At 46.8% G+C, this 22,956-nt stretch overlaps 1 protein-coding gene across 4 annotated transcripts in view; it reads left to right on the forward strand.

Annotated features, from left to right (window-relative positions):
• KCNAB2 (potassium voltage-gated channel subfamily A regulatory beta subunit 2) overlaps positions 1 to 22,956 on the forward strand; it is a 322,756-nt gene that overhangs the window by 96,328 nt on the left and 203,472 nt on the right. For 3 of the 4 annotated variants that reach the window (XM_082273335.1, XM_082273337.1, XM_082273336.1), the window contains exons 2-3: positions 4,962 to 5,081; positions 18,721 to 18,762. In XM_082273335.1, the coding sequence (XP_082129461.1) occupies positions 5,005 to 5,081; positions 18,721 to 18,762 (119 nt within the window). In that variant the 5' untranslated portion in view covers positions 4,962 to 5,004. The remainder of the gene's footprint in view (positions 1 to 4,961; positions 5,082 to 18,720; positions 18,763 to 22,956) is intronic. The other variant, XM_082273338.1, reaches the window with a different exon arrangement.

The raw sequence follows: 22,956 nt of genomic DNA on the forward strand, positions 1-22,956 counted from the left end.
TTGTATGCCCTCTTGTCCTCATGCAATCCCTTCGACTGAACAGCTTTTTTTCTATGCTGAGATCCCCATTGAGATATTTATAAATTGCTATCATGTCCCCCCTCAGGCGTCTCTTCTCCAGGGAGAATAAATCAAGAGATTGCAGACGCTCTTCATAATTAAGGTCCTCCAATCCCCTTATTAGTTTAGTTGCCCTTCTCTGGACTCTCTCCAGCTCCAACACATCCCTCCCCTCCTGAGGACTGGCGACCAGAACTGGACAGAATACTCCAGATGCGGTCGGAGCAGAGTTTTATAAAGTGGAAGGATTATAGTCTTATCTCTGGAATACATCCCTTTCTTTATGCATGCTAATATTCTGCTGGCTTTGGCAGCTGCCGCTTGACATTGCATGCTATTGCCTAATCTATCATCAACCAAGACTCCCAGATCTTTCTCCATTTTTGATTCCCCCAAGGGTTCCCCTCCTAACGTGTATTGTGCTTTTATGTTTTTAGTCCCCAAGTGCAAAACCTTACATTTCTCCACATTAAACATCATTTGACATGTCGTTGCCCACTCCGTTATTTTGTCCAGGTCATTCTGTAGGATATCTGCTTCATGCTGTGCAGTTATTGCCCTGCCCAATTTTGTGTCATCTGCAAAAACTGATAACAAACTACTGATCCCGACCTCAATGCTGTTTATGAATAAATTGAACAAGGTTGGTCCCAGGACTGAGCCCTGGGGGACCCCGCTTACTACCTCAGGCCAGTCTGAGTATGCGCTGTTTATAACCACCCTTTGGACACGCCCTTTTAGCCAGTTCCGTATCCAAGAGCAAACTCTGCTGTCGATACCTGAAGACCTTATTTTATAAATTAAGTGCTTATGGGGAACTGTAGCAAACGCCTTAGCGAAATCCAAGTACACCACATCCACTGGTCTGCCCCTATCTAGCTCACAGCTCACCTCCTCGTAGAATGTTAAGAGATTGGTTTGACAAGAATGCCCATTTGTAAACCTGTGCTGATTACTGCTGATGATGTTGTTGTCTTTAGCAAACTCTACGATATAGTCCCTTATCATCCCCTCCACAAGTTTACATACTATTGATGTCAGACTGACAGGCCTATAATTTCCCGGAACATGCCTCTGCCCCTTTTTGAATATCGGAATCACTTTAGCTTTCCTCCAATCCCTTGGTACATCTCCTGTCCTAATACTGTCAGCAAAGATCAGGAATAGTGGTCTAGATATAACCTTACTGAGTTCCTTGAGTACTCTCGGATGTACGCCATCCGGGCCTGGTGATTTGTTTGTGTTAAGTTTATCCAGCCTTTCCCTGATTTCACCCTCTGTTAGCCATAGTGGCAAGTCCTGTGTATTACTACTAACCATACAGTCATGGTCAGTGTACCCCATACAGTCATGGTCAGTGTACCCCATACAGTCATGGTCAGTGTACCCCATACAGTCATGGTCAGTGTACCCCTCCTTTTCCTGTATAAAGACCGACGAGAAAAAAGCGTTCAGCACGGTTGCTTTTTCAGTGTTCTCTGTAACCATCCTCCCATCATCGTTAATTATGTGTGCAATATGCTCTGCCCTAGTTTTTTTGCTGTTGATATATTTAAAGAATTTCTTTGGGTTTTTTTTTTACTATCCTCCGCTATTTGTCTCTCAAAGTTGATCTTGATTTCATGTTTACTTTTCTTATTTGCCTCCTTGTATTGCTGGAAAGCCGATACAGTGCCCTCTGATTTATATTTCTTGAAGGCCAATTTTTCCCCCCTAATAAGTTTTTTAACGCTTCGTATCATTTTTATGTTTTCTCAATGATGTTTTGATAATAGTGATGAATTTGCTTCTTTGAGGTGAACGGACGCAGTTTTTGATGAATTCGATGTTTCAGTTATCCATTTATTTTTAGAAATTGCTTTTTGGTTTACTTTGGGTGATAGCGCTGTAACTTCTTTACTCCTAGCATTCCTACTTTACATGCTATGAAGTAAACCAGTGATTTGCCTAATATGGGTAATGTTTAATTATTGGAATAGTATAATTATTGGGTAATTTGGAATAATAAATTGTAAAGAAAGTGAAGAAGATATTTCCTCTGTGGGTCAGTGAGGGGAGCTAGAATTTGGACTGGAGGAAAAGTATTTGGTGGATCATGGATTGTAGCCGACATTTACTAGTGCTAAGAAAATACTGCCACATCAATGCAAAAAAAATGGTCCTAACATCCTAATAAATGACTAGTAGCTAGTAAATTAATATATATATATTTTTTTTTTTGTAGAGCCAACAGAGGTAACGAGTGTCAGTGATACTAATATGTTTCATCCTCGCCAGAGCCTTCTCATCTCCTTACTTTGTTTCCCTCCAGTGGCCAGACAAGGTTTCTACAGAATCACTATATACATTGTAACACAGGGATCCTCTAGTCTAGAGCAGTGTTTCTCAACCTTTTTCTTTTTTAGTCAAGGCACCCTTTAACCACTTGAGCCCCGGAGGATTTGGCTGCTCAAAGACCAGGCCCTATTTTGCGATTCGGCACTGCGTGACTTTAACGGACAATTGCGCGGTCGTGCGACACTGTACCCAAACGAAATTGACGTCCTTTTTTTCCCACAAACCGCTTTCTTTTGGTGGTATTTGATCACCTGTGCGATTTTTATTTTTTGCGCTATGAACAAAAAAAGAGCGACAATTTTGAAAAAATAACAATATTTTTTACATTTTTTATATGAAATTCTCAAAAAAAAAGTAAAAATCAAATTTTGTAACATTTTCGGCCAATTTGTTTTTTTGCTACATATTTTTGGTAAAAATAATTGCAATAAGCGTATTTTGATTGGTTTGCGCAAACGTTCTTGCGTTTACTAACTACGGGAAAGATTTATTCATTTTTATTGTTTTTTTTTAAACTAGTAATGGCGGTGATCTGCATTTTTTTTTTTTTTTTTGCGGGACTGCGACATTTTGGTGGACAGATCGGACCCCTGACTGACATTTTTGACACTTTTGGGGGTACCAGTGACATTACTACAGTAATCAGTGCTAAAAATATGCACTGTTACTGCAAAAATTACACTGGTAGGGAAGGGGTTAACATTACTGGTGATCAGTGGGTTAAGTGTGTCCCTAGGGGCGTGATTCTAACTGTTAGGGGGCGTGGCTAGTGAAGTAATCACAGAGACATACGATCCTGCATAGCGGGATCGCATAACCTCTGTGATTACTTCAGGGAGAATGACAGGCGGTTGTGTTTACATCAGCCGTCTGTCTTTTTTCCCTCCCCTGAGGAAGATCGCGAGTGGCCGGCGGACATCGGAGCCACCAGTCACAAGCGCTGGCTAGGCAGGGAACGAGCGGGGACGGGAGCGCGCCGCCGGTGGTGCGCACCCCCCTACAGCCTCTGTTTTTCTCCATCACTCACCTAAGGTGACCCCAAACTTGATGGAGAGATGCAAGGGAAGGAAGAACAAGGATGCTATACAGGCGACTGACACACTCCTAATCAACTGTCATTGGTCGTTAGGAGGTTGGCAGCTTGAAGGTTGTAATGGTGCACAATGAAAACCTGGGGCTTTGTGTAACTAAAAGGCAGTCTTCATCCATCTGCTGCTTTGTATACAATTTTAGGCATTTTGTCAAGGCACCCCTAAAGAAACCTTAGGGCACCCTGGTTGAAAAAGGCTGCTTTAGCCACTTGCTGACCGCTCATGTTGCTGCTACTGCAGCAGAGAGGCTCGGCTGGGTCTGGCGACGTAGACCCTTGTCGCCTGATACCTCCCTCTCTCGGCGGCGCGCGCGAAAAACAATCAGAAAAGAAATGTCAGTGGCCTCCACCTGTTCCTGTTTTGGAGGTTGCCTCATTGTTGCCCATCTAGTGCACTTGTTAATTTCATTACCACCAAAGCAGCTGAAACTGATTAACAACCCCCACTGCTACTTAACTGACTTGATCAATATCGAGTTTTATTGACTTGATACTATACTCTGATTAAAAAGTGTTCCTTTAATTTTTTTTGAGCAGTGTGTATATATACAGTGCTTGCGAAAGTATTCGGCCCCCTTGAACTTTGCGACCTTTTGCCACATTTCAGGCTTCAAACATAAATATATAAAACTGTATTTTTTTGTGAAGAATCAACAACAAGTGGGACACAATCATGAAGTGGAACGAAATTTATTGGATATTTCAAACTTTTTTAACAAATAAAAAACTGAAAAATTGGGCGTGCAAAATTATTCAGCCCCTTTACTTTCAGTGCAGCAAACTCTCTCCAGAAGTTCAGTGAGGATCTCTGAATGATCCAATGTTGACCTAAATGACTAATGATGATAAATAGAATCCACCTGTTTGTAATCAAGTCTCCGTATAAATGCACCTGCACTGTGATAGTCTCAGAGGTCCGTTTAAAGTGCAGAGAGCATCATGAAGAACAATAAGAATACTTTCACAATGTATTCGATTATTATTGTTATTGCTGTTATTATTATTATTAATATTATTGTTGTTAATAATAATAATAAAAATATTAATAATATTTAATAACAGTAATAACAATAATAATATTATTATTTATTATTAATAATAATAATATTATTATTAATAATAATATTATTATTATTATTATTGTTATTGCTGTTATTATTATTATTATTATTATTGCTGTTTTTATTATTATTATTAGTAGTAATATTGTTATTATTGTTATTATTAATAATAATAATAACAGCAATAATATTATTATTATTATTATTTATTATTAATAATAATAATGATAACAATAATATTAATATTAATAATAATAATATTATTATTTTTATTGCTGTTGTTATTAATATTATTAACAATAACAATAATAATAATATTAATAATAATAATATTATTATTTTTATTGCTGTTGTTATTAATATTATTATTATTATTATATGTCTTACCTTTTTCTGTTTTGTATTTGTTGCAGTCTCTAGGCCGGCACACTGAGCACAGCACCTGAAGCTGGCTCCATGTATCCAGAATCCACCACGGACTCCCCGGCTAGACTATCATTGAGACAGACTGGCTCCCCAGGGATGATTTACAGGTGAGTCCCCATCACCTACCTGCATGAGCCACACCCACTCCATGTCCAGCTCCATATCTGGGTGTGATCTGGTTTGTAGCCTGCCTACCTACCTGTACACATACCTTCCTATCATCAATGTTACCGCCCCCCCCCCCTGTTTTCTATGTTTAAAAAAAAATAAAAATACCAATGTTGCCACCCTTTGTGCAAATGGTTTTCCTAGAACTACATATACGGCTGTATATACAGAAGATTGCAGAGTTCTGTTCAGTCATCGGGACACACAGTGATTCACATTTGAACAGAAGGGATAATGGTGTTCAATGTCAGGTGGATGTTGGAGCAGAAACTGGCAATACTTAAAGTAGAACTCTAACCAAAATGTATTTAATTTTTAATAGATGGAGGAAGGTTTTCAGACACGTATTGCTATTGATTGTATCACTGTCTTTAAAAGAGATGTATGTTTTTTTGTTTTTTTTTTAATCATACTTACCTAGGTGGATGCTGCATCAGTCCCCCGGCACCTCTAACATTGAGAAGTGAGCGATTGAACACCACCGTTCGCTCGGTTCTGACAGCTCCATGAGCAGAGAACAATGAGCTGATCATGAGCTGACTGTCACTGGCTCTCTGCTCTGCTTCCTCCCCCTCCACACTCCCTGGAGCGCTGGTCCGTGGATGGGGCGGGAGCGTCCAGCTTAGGCTCTATCGTAGCTCACGGAGAGGCTGAGCCGGCCCAGGCATGTGGGCGGATCCGGACTGTGGCTGTGAATGATGGGAGCGTCCAGCTTAGCCTCTAACGCAGCTCACTGGGAGGCTGAGACGGTCCAGGCATGTGGGCGGATCCCGACTGTGGCTGTGAAGGGCAGGAGCATCCAGCTCAGGCTCTAACACGGCTCGCTGAGAGGCTAACCCGGTCCAGGCATGTGGGCGGATCCCGACTGCTGCTGTGAAGGGCAGGAGCGTCCAGCATAGGCTCTAACGCAGCTCGCTAAGAGGCTGAGACGGTCCAGGCATGTGGGCGGATCTCGACTGTGGCTGTGAAGGGCGGGAGCATACAGCTCAGGCTCTAACGCGGCTTGCTGAGAAGCTAACCCGGTCCAGGCATGTGGGCGGATCCCGACTGTGGCTGTGAAGGGCAGGAGCGTCCAGCTTAGGCTCTAACGCAGCTCGCTGAGAGGCTGAGACAGTCCAGGCATGTGGGCGATTTCCCGACTGTGGCTGTGAAGGGGTGGGGAGCGTCCAGCTCAGGCTCTAATGCGACTCGCTGAGAGGCTAAACCCGGTCCAGGCATGTGGGCGGATCTCGACTGTGGCTGTGGAGGGCGGGAGCATCCGGCTCAGGCTCTAACGCGGCTCACTGAAAGGCTGAGGCGATCCAGGCATGTGGGCGGATCTAGACTGTGGCTGTGAAGGGCGGGAGCGTCCAGCTCAGGCTCTAACACGGCTTGCTCAGAGACTGAGCCGGTTCAGGCATGTGGGCGGATTCTGACTCCATTGTTGTGATCTTGAACCGGCTCTGTGACAGCAGACAGCGGGCATTAGCGGGCAACCCACCCAGCCCCGGTGTCCCTTAAAATCATTGAAGGGGCAGGAAGATCTGCCTGATCACATGACCACTGCGATTGGCTGTCACATGATTAGAAGCCATTCCCACCCACTCCCATTTATTACTAGAGACCAGGAGTTTGGACAGCTTGGTCTCTGTTCTGGGGGCAGGTAGTAAGCATGCTGTCAGCACAGAACCTTGGTTGGCCATGGTCGCACATGTGCAGTGTGTGGCCGTTAAAACCCTCCGCCCCTTGCCATTACACATAGGCATTATGTGGGTGGCAAGCAGTTAAAGCCCAACTCCAGGCAAAAAAAAGTTTTCCCTTCCAGTGGGGTTGTGGCCGCACTGCAAGGGTTAAAGTAGATGATGTCACGCCGAGTAAATAGATACCTAACATGTTACAGTTTAAAATTTCGCTCGCTCGTGGAATTGCGACAAATTACGGTACCTAAAAATCTCCATAGGCGACGCTTGAAAATTTTTTAACGGTTACTAGTTTAGAGTTACAGAGGAGGTCTTTTTTTCAGAATTATTGCTCTCTCTTTGGCGATCGCGACGATACCTCACATGTGTGGTTGGAACACCGTTTTCATTTGCGGGCGCAACTTATGTATGCATTTTTTTTCGTGCGCGAGCTCACGGCGACGGGGGAGCTTTAAAAAAAAAAAATGTTTCCGATTTATTTTATTTCATTTTTATTTTTAGCACTGTTTTTTTTTTTTTTTTTTTTTTAAATCTGATCACTTTTATTGCTGCACAGTTCTTATCTTAATTAAATTAAAAATGTTCCCTAAAGCTCTATAGCAGGGGTCTTCAAACTGCTTCCTGGGGGCCGAATGCAGCCCTTTGCTTGCTTTTTTATCCAGCCATTCACACCAGTGATGGGGCAGAATTCCTTCCACTGACACCAATGATGGGGCACTATTCCTCCTACTGACACCAATGATGGGGCACTATTCCTCCCACTGACACCAATGATGGGACACTATTCCTCCCACTGACACCAATGATGGCGCACTATTCCTCCCACTGATACCAGTGATGAGGCACTATTCCTCCCACTAACACCAATGATGGGGCATTATTCCTCCCACTGACAACAATGATGGGGCACTATTCCTCCCACTGATACCAATGATGGGGCACTATTCCTCCCACTGACACCAATGATGGGACACTATTCCTCCCACTGATACCAATGATGGGACACTATTCCTCCCACTGATACCAATGATGGGACACTATTCCTCCCACTGACACCAATGATGGTACACTATTCCTCCCACTGACACCAATGATGGGGCACTATTCCTCCCACTGACACCAATGATGGGGCACTATTCCTCCAACTGACAACCAATGATGGGAGATTATTCCTCCCACTGACACCAATAATGGGGCACTATTCCCCCCACTGACACCAATGATGGGACACTATTCCTCCCACTGATACCAATGATGGGACACTATTCCTCCCACTGACACCAATGATGGAGCACTATTCCTCCAACTGACAACCAATGGTGGGAGACTATTCCTCCCACTGACACCAATGATGGGGCACTATTCCTCCCACTGACACCAATGATGGTACACTATTCCTCCCACTGACACCAATGATGGGGCACTATTCCTCCAACTGACAACCAATGATGGGAGACTATTCCTCCCACTGACACCAATAATTGGGCACTATTGCTCCCACTGACACCAATAATTGGGCACTATTCCTCCCTACTGACACTGAGCAGTGGCACATTCTATTAGGGCTCATTTAGATGTCCACTGGCAGCGGTAACCTGCAGCTCAGTAGTTGGGGGGAATAAGGAGTGGTAAAACCATGGCTCAACTGCCTGTTGACTTTTCCTGTGTTATTCATTTTTGACTTTATAACCAGACAGGTTCTGGGGAAGTGAGCTAAAAAGGACCAGAAAGCCCTCTGCTAGACCAATGTGAAGCACTGTAGAGCCTTCCTAATACAAGAACCCCTCCCCGTACTTTATGTCTCACAGCCATCACCAATCTCAGACATTAGGGGGGTTATTTCTCATTTTAGGATATTGGGCGGGGCCATGCAAATCATTCCTATTGAGCATTTTTGAAGAAAGCGCCCGGCTATAGTAGAGCTATTAGTAGTTGGTGGTGGTCAAGTAGACTTTTTCTCCACTTATCCAAACCGCTTCCTCAGCTTTAATGAATGAACCTGGCACTGAAGGGCCATGTGTGATCTTATAGTCCTGATGAAAGTTTATTCTAATGTAAAATCAAATGGAAGACGGTACACAAAGTCAACGCATTTCGGGAGTTTATCCTTGCCCCCTTCATCAGTTATAATGCCTATTAAGTAGAAACTAACCACCCCTGTGCACATGCGCAGAAGACCGTAGATATGCTGCAAGTCTCTGCCAGGTCCCAAATACCTGCCAATGCCATGTCTGAGCACACCCTGAATTTTGCAGATGGCGGGGGGGGGGGGGGGGGGGGCGGTTGGGATTGATGCAGGGGTAAAATTCAGCTTTAAAGATAACAGGTATACAGTGCTTCTGGAAAGTATTCACAGCACTTCACTTTTTCCACATTTTGTTATGTTACAGCCTTATTCCAAAATGTATTACATTCCTTATTTTCTTCAAAATTCTGCAAACAATCCCCCATAATGACAACATGAAAGAAGTTTGTTTGAAATATTTGCACATTTATTAAAAATAAAAAACTAAATAAATCCCATGTACATAAGTATTCACCCCTTTTGTTCATTACTTTGGTGAAGCTCCTTTAACACCAATTACAGCCTCCAGTATTTTTGAGTATGATGCTACAAGCTTGGCACACCTATTTTTGGGCAGTTTCTCCCATTCTTCTTTGCAGGACCTCTCAAGCTCCATCAGGTCGGATGGGGGAGCGTCGGTGTACAGCCATTTTCAGATCTCTCCAGAGATGTTCAATCGGGTTCAAGTCTGGGCCACACAAAGACATTCACAGAGTTGTCCCATAGCCACTCCTTTGTTATCTTGGCTGTGTGCTTAGGGTCGTTGTCCTGTTGGAAGATGAACCTTCACCCCAGTTTGAGGATCAGAGCGCTCTGGAGAAGGTTTTCATCAAGGAGGTCTCTGTACATTGCTGCATTCATCTTTCCCTCCATCCTGACTAGTCTCCCAGTTCCTGCTGCTGAAAAACATCCCCACAGCATAATGCTGCCACCACCATGCTTCACTGTAGGGATGGTATTGGCCAGGTGATGAGCGGTGCCTGGTTTCCTCCAGACATGACGCTTGCCATTCAGGCCAAAGAGTTCAATCTTTGTTTCATCAGAGCAGAGAATTTTGTTTCTCATGGTCTGAGAGTCCTTCAGGTGTCTTTTGATAAACTCCAGGCTGGCTGTCATGTGACTTTTACTGAGGAGTGGCTTCTGTCTGACCACTCCCATACAGGCCTGATTGGTGGAGTGCTGCAGAGATGGTTGGAAGAATCTCCTCTCCCCAATGAGAAATTCTGGATCTCTGTCAGAGTCACCATCAAGTTCTTGGTCACCTCCCTGACTAAGGCCCTTCTCCCCCGATCACTCAGTTTGGCCGCTCTAGGAAGATTCCTGGTGGTTCCAAACTTCTTCCATTTACAGATGATGGAGGCCACTGTGCTCATTGGGACCTTCAATGCTGCAGAAATCTTTCTGTACCCTTCCCCCGATCTGTGCCTCCATACAATCCTGTTTCAGAGGTCTACAGACTATTTCTTGCACTTCATGGCTTGGTTTGTGCTCTGACATGCACTGGTAACTCTGGGACCTTCTATAGACAGGTGTGTGCCTTTCCAAATCATGTCCAATAAACTGAATTTACCCCAGGTGGACTCCAATCATGTTGTAGAAACATCTCAAGGATGATCAGTGGAAACAGGATGCACCTGAGCTCAATTTTGAGGGTTGTAGTAAAGGGTGTGAATACTTATGCACATTGGGATTTTTTTCCTTTTTTATTTTAAATAAATTTGCAAAGATTTCAAACAAACTTCTTTCACCTTGTCATTATGGGGGGTTGTTTGCAGAATTTTGAGGAAAACAGTTAATTAATTTTGGAATAAGGCTGTAACATAACAAAATGTGGAAAAAGTGAAGCGCTTTCCGGATGCAGTGTATGTAGACTTTGGAGTAAGTAAATTGTTTGGTCCAGTTACTGTTGTATAGATAGTACAATGTCCATCAGCAGTTATTCAAATGAGCATCAGGAGCATTTTTAGTCGCCTTAGTGCATTTCTAGTCGCACAATTTCTCCTGCAACTTTGGGGTGACTTTTGGTGCGACTTTTACCTGACTTTACATTCTCTAGACCAGGGGTGTCCAAACTTTCTAAGCAAAGGACCAGTTTTACTGTCATTCAGGCTTTAGGGGTGCTGGACAGTGGCCAGTGGAAGCAAAAATTGTCCCAGCGTTAGTGCCCCATCGTGGTTTTAATGGGAGGAATAAGGCCCTATTTGTTGGTATAAATGGAGAGATTAGTGCCTCGTTAATGGGGTCAGTAGGGCAACGGTGCCCCATCATTGGTGTCAGTTGATGGAATAGTGTCCCAAGGGCCACATTTGGCTCCTGGGCCACAGTTTGTAGACCAAACTCGCATCAATAGTTGGACCAAAGGAGTGCAGGAACCTTTTCCTGTGACTTGGGGTCTCAAGTCAGATTCCAAATCGCACAAGTGTGAAAAGAGCCTAAATCCAGCCACCATGGAATGTGTCAAGACAGGTGTGGATTGTCTATAAACAGGATGAAGGGTGTGAAAATACACTGCTCAAAAAAATTAAAGGAATACTTTGAAAACAAACCAGATCTCAATGGGGAAAAATCTCATGCTGGATATCTATACTGGTATGGACTGGGTAAGGCTCCATGTACACGAGACGTTAGAAAAAACGTCCTGCAAAGCTATTTCTGACGCCGGGAAAAAGCAGCTGTTAAACGTGCTTTCAGTAGCTTTTTCCATTTGCGTTATTGCACGTTTGGCCACGTTGCTTTTAGCAACGTTTTTCTGCCTCCATTCAAAATCAATGGCTCCCTATGGGAGCCTATTGATTTGAATGGAAGGCGCACCGCAAGTCAGATCAGGATGATCCGACTTGCGGCGCGACCTGCACTGTGAGAATCTTAAGGGGGAACTCCACCCAAAAATGGGAAAAAAATTGCGTGGGGTTCCCCCCCAGGTTCCAAACCAGGCCCTTCGGGTCCGGCATGGAATTTGAGGGTAGCCCCACGCCGAAAAAACGGCGTGGGGTCCCCCCCAAAATCCATACCAGACCCTTATCCGAGCATGCAGCCCGGCAGGCCAGGAAAGGGGAGGGGACGAGCGAGCGGCCCCACCCCCCCTGGACCACACCAGGCCACATGCCCTCAACATGGGGGGGTGTTGGTGCTTTGGGGCAGGGGGAGCTCTGCACCCCCCACCTCAAAGCACCCTGCCCCCATGTTGATGAGGACAAGGGCCTCATCCCCACAACCCTGGCCGGTGGTTGTGGGGGTCTGCGGGCAGGGGGCTGATCGGAATCTGGAAGCCCCCTTTAACAAGGGGGCCCCCCAGATCCCGGACCCCCTCCCTGTGTGAATGGGTATTGAGGTACACTGTACCCCTACCCATTCACCCCATAAAAGATAGTGTATGTAAATAAGGACAGGAGACGTTTTGGAAAGTTTATTAAAAATCTTCATCCGGCTCTTCGGGGTCTTCTCCTCTCCGGGGGTCTTCTGCTCTTTTGCTGTCCGCCCTTCTGCTGTCCTCTCTTCTTGTCTTCTCCTCTCCGGGGGTCTTCTGCTGTCTTCTCTCCGTGGGGTCTTCTGCTCTTTTGCTGTCCGCCCTTCTGCTGTCCTCTCCTCTCCGGGGGTCTTCTGCTGTCTTCTCTCCGTGGGGTCTTCGGCTCTTTTGCTGTCCGCCCTTCTGATGTCCTCTCTTCTTGTCTTCTCCTCTCCGGTCTTCTGCTCTTGTGCTGTCGGCTGTCGGCTCTCCTTCTTCCTCCGGTCCTCCTCCGACGACGTCTCCAGCGATTATGCCGGCCTCTGGTCTCTGCAGCTTATTATATAGCCATTAGGGGCGTGGCCGCCAGATGACATCATCGGGAGACCACGCCCCTTGTGTCACATGTGACGTCACATGTGACACAAGGGGCGTGGTCTCCCGATGATGTCATCTGGCGGCCACGCCCCTAATGGCTATATAATAAGCTGCAGAGACCAGAGGCCGGCATAATCGCTGGAGACGTCGTCGGAGGAGGACCGGAGGAAGAAGGAGAGCCGACAGCCGACAGCACAAGAGCAGAAGACCGGAGAGGAGAAGACAAGAAGAGAGGACATCAGAAGGGCGGACAGCAAAAGAGCCGAAGACCCCACGGAGAGAAGACAGCAGAAGACCCCCGGAGAGGAGAGGACAGCAGAAGGGCGGACAGCAAAAGAGCAGAAGACCCCACGGAGAGAAGACAGCAGAAGACCCCCGGAGAGGAGAAGACAAGAAGAGAGGACAGCAGAAGGGCGGACAGCAAAAGAGCAGAAGACCCCCGGAGAGGAGAAGACCCCGAAGAGCCGGATGAAGATTTTTAATAAACTTTCCAAAACGTCTCCTGTCCTTATTTACATACACTATCTTTTATGGGGTGAATGGGTAGGGGTACAGTGTACCTCAATACCCATTCACACAGGGAGGGGGTCCGGGATCTGGGGGGCCCCCTTGTTAAAGGGGGCTTCCAGATTCCGATCAGCCCCCTGCCCGCAGACCCCCACAACTACCGGCCAGGGTTGTGGGGATGAGGCCCTTGTCCTCATCAACATGGGGGCAGGGTGCTTTGAGGTGGGGGGTGCAGAGCTCCCCCTGCCCCAAAGCACCAACACCCCCCCATGTTGAGGGCATGTGGCCTGGTGTGGTCCAGGGGGGGTGGGGCCGCTCGCTCGTCCCCTCCCCTTTCCTGGCCTGCCGGGCTGCATGCTCGGATAAGGGTCTGGTATGGATTTTGGGGGGGACCCCACGCCGTTTTTTCGGCGTGGGGCTACCCTCAAATTCCATGCCGGACCCGAAGGGCCTGGTTTGGAACCTGGGGGGGAACCCCACGCAATTTTTTTCCCATTTTTGGGTGGAGTTCCCCCTTAAGATTCTCACAGTGCAGGTCGCGCCGCAAGTCGGATCATCCTGATCTGACTTGCGGTGCGCCTTCCATTCAAATCAATAGGCTCCCATAGGGAACCATTGATTTTGAATGGAAGAAAAAAAACGTATAACGTGGCTGAACGTAGGTTCATCACGTTCAGTCACGTTTAGTCACGTTCGGCCGCGTTTCTGCGTTTGAAACGTCGGGAAACACACGTTCGAACGCAATATAATTGCGTTCTAAAAAAAGTCCCTGAACGCAACTGCCTGCAAATGACTGTAAACTACCATGTGTACATGGACAGATAAGATAACATGGAGCTGCGTTCAGGGACTTCTGAAAAAAACGCCCAACTGCTCCTAAACGTCCATTTCCAGCGTCCCGTGTACATGGAGCCTAATGTGTTAGGATCTATACTGGTATGGACTGGGTAATGTGTTAGAAACTATACTGGTATGGACTGGGTAATGTGTTAGGATCTATACTGGTATGGACTGGGTAATGTGTTAGGATCTATACTGGTATGGACTGGGTAATGTGTTAGGATCTATACTGGTAAGGACTGGGTAATGTGTTGGGATCTATACTGGTATGGACTGGGTAATGTGTTAGGATCTATACTGGTATGGACTGGGTAATGTGTTAGGATCTATACTGGTAAGGACTGGGTAATGTGTTAGGATCTATACTGGTATGGACTGGTTAATGTGTTAGGATCTTTAATGGTATAGACTGGGTAATGTGTTAGAATCTATACTGGTATGGACTGGGTAATGTGTTAGGATCTATACTGGTATGGACTGGATAATGTGTTAGCATCTATACTGGTATGGACTGGTTAATGTGTTAGGATCTATACTGGTATGGACTGGATAATGTGTTAGGATCTATACTGGTATGGACTGGGTAATTTGTTAGGATCTATACTGGTATGAACTGGGTAATGTGTTAGGATCTATACTGGTATGGGCTGGGTAATGTGTTAGGATCTATACTGGTATGGGCTGGGTAATGTGTTAGGATCTATACTGGTATGGACTGGGCAATGTGTTAGGATCTATACTGATATGGACTGGGTAGTGTGTTAGGAAGGAAAGGATGCCACATTGATGGAAATTAAAATTATCACCCTACAGAGGGCTGAATTCAAAGACATCCCAAAATCAAAGTGAAAACATGTTGCAGCAGGTTAATCCATTTAGCTGAAATTTCATTGCAGCCACTCAGAATGGTCCTCAGTAGTTTGTATGGCCCCCGCATGCTTGTATGCATACCTAAGAATGTTGGGGCATACTCCTAATGAGATGACGGATGGTGTCCTGGGGTATTTCCTCCCAGATCTGGACCAGGACATCACTGAGCTCCTGAACAGATTGAGGTGGAACCTGGTGGCGTCAGATGGACTGAAACATAATGTCCCAGAGGTGTTCTATTGGATTTAGGTCAGGCGAGTGTTGGGGCCATTCAATGGTATCAATTCCTTCATCCTCCGGGAAATGGCTGCATACTCTCGCCACATGAGGCCGGGAATTGTTGTGCACCAGGAGGAACCCAGCAGGACCCACTGCACCAGCGTAGGGTCTGATAATGGGTCCAAGGATCTCATTCCAATACCTAATGGCAGTCAGGGTGCCATTGTCTAGCCTGTAGAGGTCTGTGCGTCCCTCCATGGATTTGCCTCCCCAGACCATCACTGACCCACCACCCAACAGTCATGCTGAACGCTGTTACAGGCAGCATAATGTTCTCCACGGCTTCTCCAGACCCTTTCACGTCTGTCACATGTGCTCAGGGTGAACCGGCTCTCATCTGTGAAAAGCACAGGGTGCCAGTGGTGGAGCTGCCAATACTGGTGTTTATTGGCAAAAGTCATTCAAGCTCCAGGGTGCCGGGCAGTGAGCACAGCACCCACTACAGGACGTCGGGCCCTCAGGCCACCCTCATGAAGTCTGTTTCTGATTGTTTGGTCAGAGACATTCACACCAGTGTCCTGCTGGAGGTCATTTTGTAGGGCTCTGGCAGGGCTCATCCTGTTCCTCCTTGCACAAAGGAGCAGATTCCGGTCCTGCTGATGGGTTAAGGACCTTCTACGGCCCTGTCCAGCTCTCCTAGAGTAACTGCCTGTCTCCTGGAATCTCCTCCATGCTCCTGAGACTGTGCTGGGAGACACAGCAAACCTTCTGGCAATGGCACATATTGACAGGGTTGCTGATAAGGCAGTACAGCCAGCCCTCCTGTACTGGGCCCGGGCCCCATCAGTTCAAAAGAGAGGTCCAGGCATCTGCTGAGCAGGAGGTCCGGCTGTACTGTCTTCTTGCACACACCAATCCTCTTCTGCCTCCCCTTGCAACGCTGCTATTTTCTCCTCTTCTTTCTCCACACTGCAGGAGGATTGGTTCTAGCACTTGCACCCCTTCCATCTGCTGTTTGGTGCCCCCTTTACCCCTGCAGAGCTTCCGGCTTCCCTCCTCTCCTGCCGGCAGCTGCTGCTGGCACAAGGGGGATGTTTCAGGAGGGAGAGCGGAGGATGGGGCCAGTAAATATGTCATTTACTGGTCCCCTCCATTCCTAAATGAACACAGTGAGCGATCGGTACCAATCACTCCTGTGTCCATTCATCACCGAAGCTTAGTAAACAGTGTTTACTATGCTTCAGTTTGTGAATGAGCAGGAAGCCTCGGAGCGCTTCCTATTCAATTTATCTGTGCAGCTGAGGCTGCAGAGAAAGGGACTTATTTATCTATATCCTCAGTCGCTTTTGGACAAGGGAAGGGGGCCCTGTCAGGTAGTCTGTATGGGGCCTATGAATTCTAACAGCAGCACTGCCTTATGATGTGCCATCCTGCAGGAGTTGGACTGCCTGTGCAACCTCTATAGGGTCCAGGTATCTCCTCATGCTACCAGTAGTGACACTGACCCCCTCTATAGGATCCAGGTATGGCCTCATGCTACCAGTAGTGACACTGACCCCCTCTATAGGGTCCAGGTATCGCCTCATACTACCAGTAGTGACACTGACCCCCTCTATAGGGTCCAGGTATCGCCTCATACTACCAGTAGTGACACTGACCCCCTCTATAGGGTCCAGGTATCTCCTCATGTTACCAGTAGTGACACTGACCCCCTCTATAGGGTCCAGGTATGGCCTCATGCTACCAGTAGTGACACTGACCCCCTCTATAGGGTCCAGGTATCGCCTCATACTACCAGTAGTGACACTGACCCCCTCTATAGGGTCCAGGTATCGCCTCATACTACCAGTAGTGACACTGACCCCCTCTATAGGGTCCAGGTATGGCCTCATGCTACCAGTAGTGGCACTGACCCCAGCCAAATGCAAAACTAGTGAAAAACAGTCAATGGCCTCCACCTGTGAAACTATCCCTGTTTTGGGGGTCGCCTCATTGTTGCCCATCTAGTGCACCTGTTGTTTTCATTAACACCAAAGCAGATGAAACTGATTAACAACCCCCTCTGCTACTTAATTGACCAGATCAATATCCCAGGAGTTTAATTGACTTGATATTATACTCTAATAGATTAACTGCTTCCCGTCCACCCTATAGGCGATTGACGGCGGAAAAGTGGTTGCATTATCCTGACCGGATGTCATATGACGGCGGCAGGATAATGCACTCTGCACGCCCCTGGGGGGCGCGCAGAGTGGCGATCGGTGATGCGGCGTGTCGCTCTGACACACTCTGATCTCTGACGTAGACGTAGGCTCTTTACCATGTGACCAGCTGTGTCCAATCACAGCTGGTCACATAGTACACAGGAAGAGCCGTCGATCGGCTTTCCTTAGTTCGTGCCTGATAGGCACGAGTAGAGAAGAGCCGATCTGCGGCTCTCCTGACAGGGGGAGGTCTGCACTGTTAATCAGATCATTGATTACCAGTGCAGACCCTCAGGGGGGATTGCCACTAGAACCACCAGGGATGCCTACCCATGACTCCAGGGATGCCCACCATGGCCACCAGGGATGGCAATCAGGGCTCAGGGAGCATGCCAGTGCCCTCCCCATCAGTGCTGCCCGCCAGTGCCCATCATTGCCATCTATCAGTGCCGCCCATTAGTGCCCATCAGTGCCGATCAGTGCCACCTATTAGTGCCCATCAATGCCGCCTATCAGTGCCCACCAATGCTGCATATCAGTGCTACCCATCAGTGCAGTGCCTCCTCATTAGTGCCTGTCAGTGCAGCCTCACCAGTGCTCATCAGTGCAGGAAAAAACTTAGTGTTTTACAAAATTGTATAACATAAACAAAAAAACTTTTTTTTTCAAACTTTGCGGTCGTTTTTTTATTTGTATAAAACCTTTTGGTGATCAAATACCACCAAAAGAAAGCTCTATTTGTGGGGAAAAATGTCATAAATTTGGTTTAGGTACAGTGTTGCATGACTGCGCAATTGTCATTCAAAATGCAACAGCGCTAAAAGCTGAAAATTGGCCTGGGGAGGAAGGGGGTGAAAGTGCCCTGTATTGAAGTGGTTAAAAAGTGTTCCTTTAATTTTTTTGAGCATTGTATATAAAACTGGTTCTGTTCTTCTTGCATAATCCAATCCTCTGGTGGCAGGAAGTCTGGGTCAGGTGTTCATCGTTCAAATTGTGTGGTTTTTCCCGGGCTAGAGATGTTAGATTAGTGGATATAAATTCCGGGGTTTGTTCCTGACTTCCTTCATTAGAGCTGAGGAAGCTATTTTGATAAGCAGCAGAACATCTGCAACATACAGAATATTTCCAGTTCAACGTGATGGAATACCACTAGGTAAAGCCCAATAATACTTCTCTATAATCTATGTTGAAACTTGCATAGTGCTTTGGATTTGTCAGTTTGCTGATCAGTCAGTAGGTGGCGATGTTGTACAAGGTAAACCCATTGTCAGTCGTCTGTCCAGTATTGATCACCACCAAGGACTTCATATTGTGGTATTTGCAGTGTGATATGTGGAATATTTTCTTTTCTCTCCCTTCATGCTTCCAAAGTGCTCGATATGGAAGTCCCAAACGCCAGCTGCAATTTTACAGGTACCTGTGACGGCTTTGTGTGTTTGTTTGTTTTATTTATTTATTTTTTTTTTTTTAACCTTTTCTGATTAAGAATTTGACTAAACTTGTGTTTTTAAAGCATGCCCTCACTTTATAAAGTCAATGATTGGGGAGTACTCCATGGGCCGGGTCACATTTATTTCAGGCTCCCCTTGTTATGTATACATTTATTAGCTGAAGCCCTAATTTTGTGTAAATGTTTTATAAACTGCCATTAAAAATCTGCTCTGTTTTACCTATTGGGTATCGATTTTCAAATCCTTGAACTGTTAAGTTTGCTTACTTTGATAAGCAGAGGTAACCCCTGAACCCAATATAAGTACCACCTTGGGTACAAGTGCTGCAAGTTGAGAACCCTATGCATTCATGTCTTACCACAAGTGTAGTGGTGATAACCTTTTGATCAATAAAGGTTTTATGTGTGATTTATTTTTTCTTATTTGCGATCTTCTGCTACACAAACTGGGAAATTGGTGAAACCCTTTGGTTTCTCCAGAGGTTACTGGGAGTTCATTAGGCAGTGCTGGTCCAATTTCCTGCCTGGGACCACCAATGTAAAGAGATCCTTTACTGATCAATAATCTATGGTGCACCTCTTCCACTGACCACAAATGTAAGGGGACCCTTCACTCGTTGACCAAGAAATTTTTAGGGACATCTCTGTCACTGATCACCAGTGTAATAGGATCCTCCTCCTTCTCGTTAAAAGGGTTATTTCTCCCACTCTCCTCTGGTCTATGGTGATCCTTCCCCCACTGTCCACTGGTTCTTCTCCCACTGTCAACCAATTTACAGGGATTATGCTCCCACTGTCTACCGGTTTACGGGGTCCTTCTCCCACTGTCCACCACCAGTGCATGGGGTCCTTCTCTCACTGTCTACTGGTTTACGGGGTCTATCTTCCACTGTCCACCACCAGTGCTTGGGGTCCTTCTCCCACTGTCCACCACCAGTGCATGGGGTCCTTCTCTCACTGCCTACTGGTTTACGGGGTCCATCTTCCACTGTCCACCACCAGTGCATGGGGTCCTTCTCCCACTGTCCCCCAACAGTGCATGGGGTCCTTCTCCCACTGTCTACTGGTTTACTGGGTCCATCTTCCACTGTCCACCACCAGTGCATGGGGTCCTTCTCCCACTGTCTACTGGTTTACGGGGTCCATCTTCCACTGTCCACCACCAGTGCATGGGGTCCTTCTCTCACCGTCTACTGGTTTACGGGGTCTATCTTCCACTGTCCACCACCAGTGCATGGGGTCCTTCTCCCACTGTCCCCCAACAGTGCATGGGGTCCTTCTCCCACTGTCTACTGGTTTACGGGGTCCATCTTCCACTGTCCACCACCAGTGCATGGGGTCCTTCTCTCACCGTCTACTGGTTTACGGGGTCTATCTTCCACTGTCCACCACCAGTGCATGGGGTCCTTCTCCCACTGTCCACCACCAGTGCATGGGGTCCTTCTCTCACTGTCTACTGGTTTACGGGGTCCATCTTCCACTGTCCACCACCAGTGCATGGGGTCCTTCTCCCACTGTCCCCCAGCAGTGCATGGGGTCCTTCTCCCACTGTCTACTGGTTTACTGGGTCCATCTTCCACTGTCCACCACCAGTGCATGGGGTCCTTCTCCCACTGTCTACTTGTTTACGGGGTCCATCTTCCACTGTCCACCACCAGTTCATGGGGTCCTTCTCCCACTGTCCACTGGTTTATGGGGTCCATCCTCCACTGTCCACCACCAGTTCATGGGTTCCTTCTCTCACTGTCTACAGGTTTACAGGGATCCTGCTCGCACTGTCCCCCAATGTATGGAGGTACTTCTCTCACCATTAGGCCTAGAACACCCAGGCCTCACCTAGTATAAGAGTAGTGTGCACAGCTCACATAGTGCCCCAGCCTCCTGAAGAGCCAGTTGCAGAGCCTCCAGTCTCCCATAGTGCCCCCAGCCAGTTGCCGAGCCTCCAGCCTCCCATGGTTCTTCCAGCCTCCAACAATGTCTTCACAGGTTCTCCTAGCACCTGCAGTGCCCTCCAGTCATCCCACAGTGGCCCTGCAAAGCCCCCAGACTCTTAAAGAGCCAGATGCAGCACATCCAGTCTCCTATAGTGCCCCAGCCAGTTGCCAAGCCTCCAGCCCCAAAAAATATCCCCACAGGTTCTCCTAGCCTGTGCAGTGCCCTCCAGTCATCCCACAGTGGCCCTGCAAAGCCCCAAGACTCTTAAAGAGCCAGATGCAGCACATCCAGTCTCCCATAGTGCCCTCAGCCAGTTGCCAAGCCTCCAGCCTCCCATAGTCCCTCCAGTCTCCAAAAATATCTTCACAGTTCCTCCTAGCCCGTGCAGTGCCCTCCAGTCATCCCACAGTGCCCCTTCAAAGCCCCCAGCCTCCTGGAGAGACAACAGACCCCTCCAGAAACCTCATACTCCTACAGTACCACCAAATGTGCAAAATCCCATAACCCCCTCCAGAACCACCATTACCCCCACAGTGACACCTAGTGCCTTCCAGCATTTTAGTGCATTCTTTGCTTTTCCCATACAATTGGGGCATGGAAAGCTTTGGAAGAATTTAATTGTTCCCAGGTTTCAGTAAGGTGGAGAACCCCCGGCCTAGAGGACAGTGCAGGGATGTCATGTCCTATTTGCAAATCATTCTTGATTACAGTTCTGCATTTTGTGAACCTCTGAAGTTAGTGGGAGACAAAGCTGGACTGGTTTAACTGGTGACTGGTTACTGGTAGGTATCTCTGTGGAGAGTATGGAAGCAATCACTTCCTGTAGGTTGTCACTCAATGGTGGATGGTGGTGATAGGACTTTCTTGGGGATTGGGGCTGCCGCCTTTCTGACGACGATGGGGGTCAGTCCAGCAGAGGAGATTTGGGTGAATATAAAGGAGGACCTGGTGCCAAAAAATGTTTCACTTGATGAATTGTTAAAATGTTTATTGAAGATGCGTAAGTACAAGTGTGTGTGAACAGTCATTGCATTATTTATTAACATATTTGGTATTTATATTTATTATAATATTGTTTTTATTTATAATTATTATTATTTATATATCAATTAATAATTATGTGTATGTGTGTATATATATATATATATATATATATATATATATAAATAATTTTTTAATATATTATCAATATTTATATAGCGCTGACAATTTAAATAGTACTTCACAACCTGTACATTACATCAGTCCCTGTCCTCGAGGAGCTTACAATCTAAGGTCTCTATCTCACATGTGATTTAGTGGATTTGGTCTTTCTCGGTTTCTTTGGAAATTCTGCTGTCGATGATAATTTTGAAGCTGCCAGTCGTTGATTGTGTATGTTCTCACTCTCAGTAATGGTTTTTCCCCATTAGCATGGATGTCTCTCAGTGCCGGGACAAGATCATACACCGCAGAGGGCAAAGATGACAAATTGCCCCCCCCCCCCTCCTCAATAAGTGCAAAGTGCAAGCTTATGAGTTAGGCCTCATGCACAATGGACGTTTTTACAGCTGCTGTTAGCAGCGTCAGACGTTTTTTTTTGCAGCTGCAGAACGCCCATCCATGTTATTCTATGGCCTCATGCACACATAGAGCTTTTAGGAGCTCCAAGTGGCATAGGCGTTTTACAGCTCCAAAAAAAACCCAGGAACTGTGGGTTCAGGAGCTCCAGCGTCAAGCTGCAAAAAACGTCTGACGCTTCTAAAGGCTCCATAAGGCTCCATAACGTTAAGCCACGTTATACGTTTTTTTTCTTCCATTCAAAATCAATGGCTCCCTATGGGAGCCTATTGATTTGAATGGAAGTCACACCGCAGGTCGGATCAGGGTGATCCGACTTGCGGTGCAACCTGCACTGTGAGAATCTTGAGGGGGAACTCCACGCCAAAATGGGGAAAAAAACGGCGTGGGGTTCCCCCCCAGGTTCCAAACCAGGCCCTTCGGGCCGAAAAAACGGCGTGGGGTCCCCCCCAAAATCCATACCAGACCCTTATCCGAGCATGCAGTCTGGCATGCCAGGAAAGGGGAGGGGACGAGCGAGCGCCCCCACCCCCCCTGGATCATACCAGGCCACACGCCCTCAACATGGGGGGGTGTGGGTGCTTTGGGGCAGGGGGGGCTCTGCACCCCGCACCTCAAAGCACCTTGCCCCCATGTTGATGAGGACAAGGGCCTCATCCCCA

The sequence above is a fragment of the Pelophylax lessonae genome (genome assembly GCF_965119305.1).
Source record: "Pelophylax lessonae genome assembly, chromosome: 12".
Classification (NCBI taxonomy): Eukaryota; Metazoa; Chordata; class Amphibia; order Anura; family Ranidae; genus Pelophylax; species Pelophylax lessonae.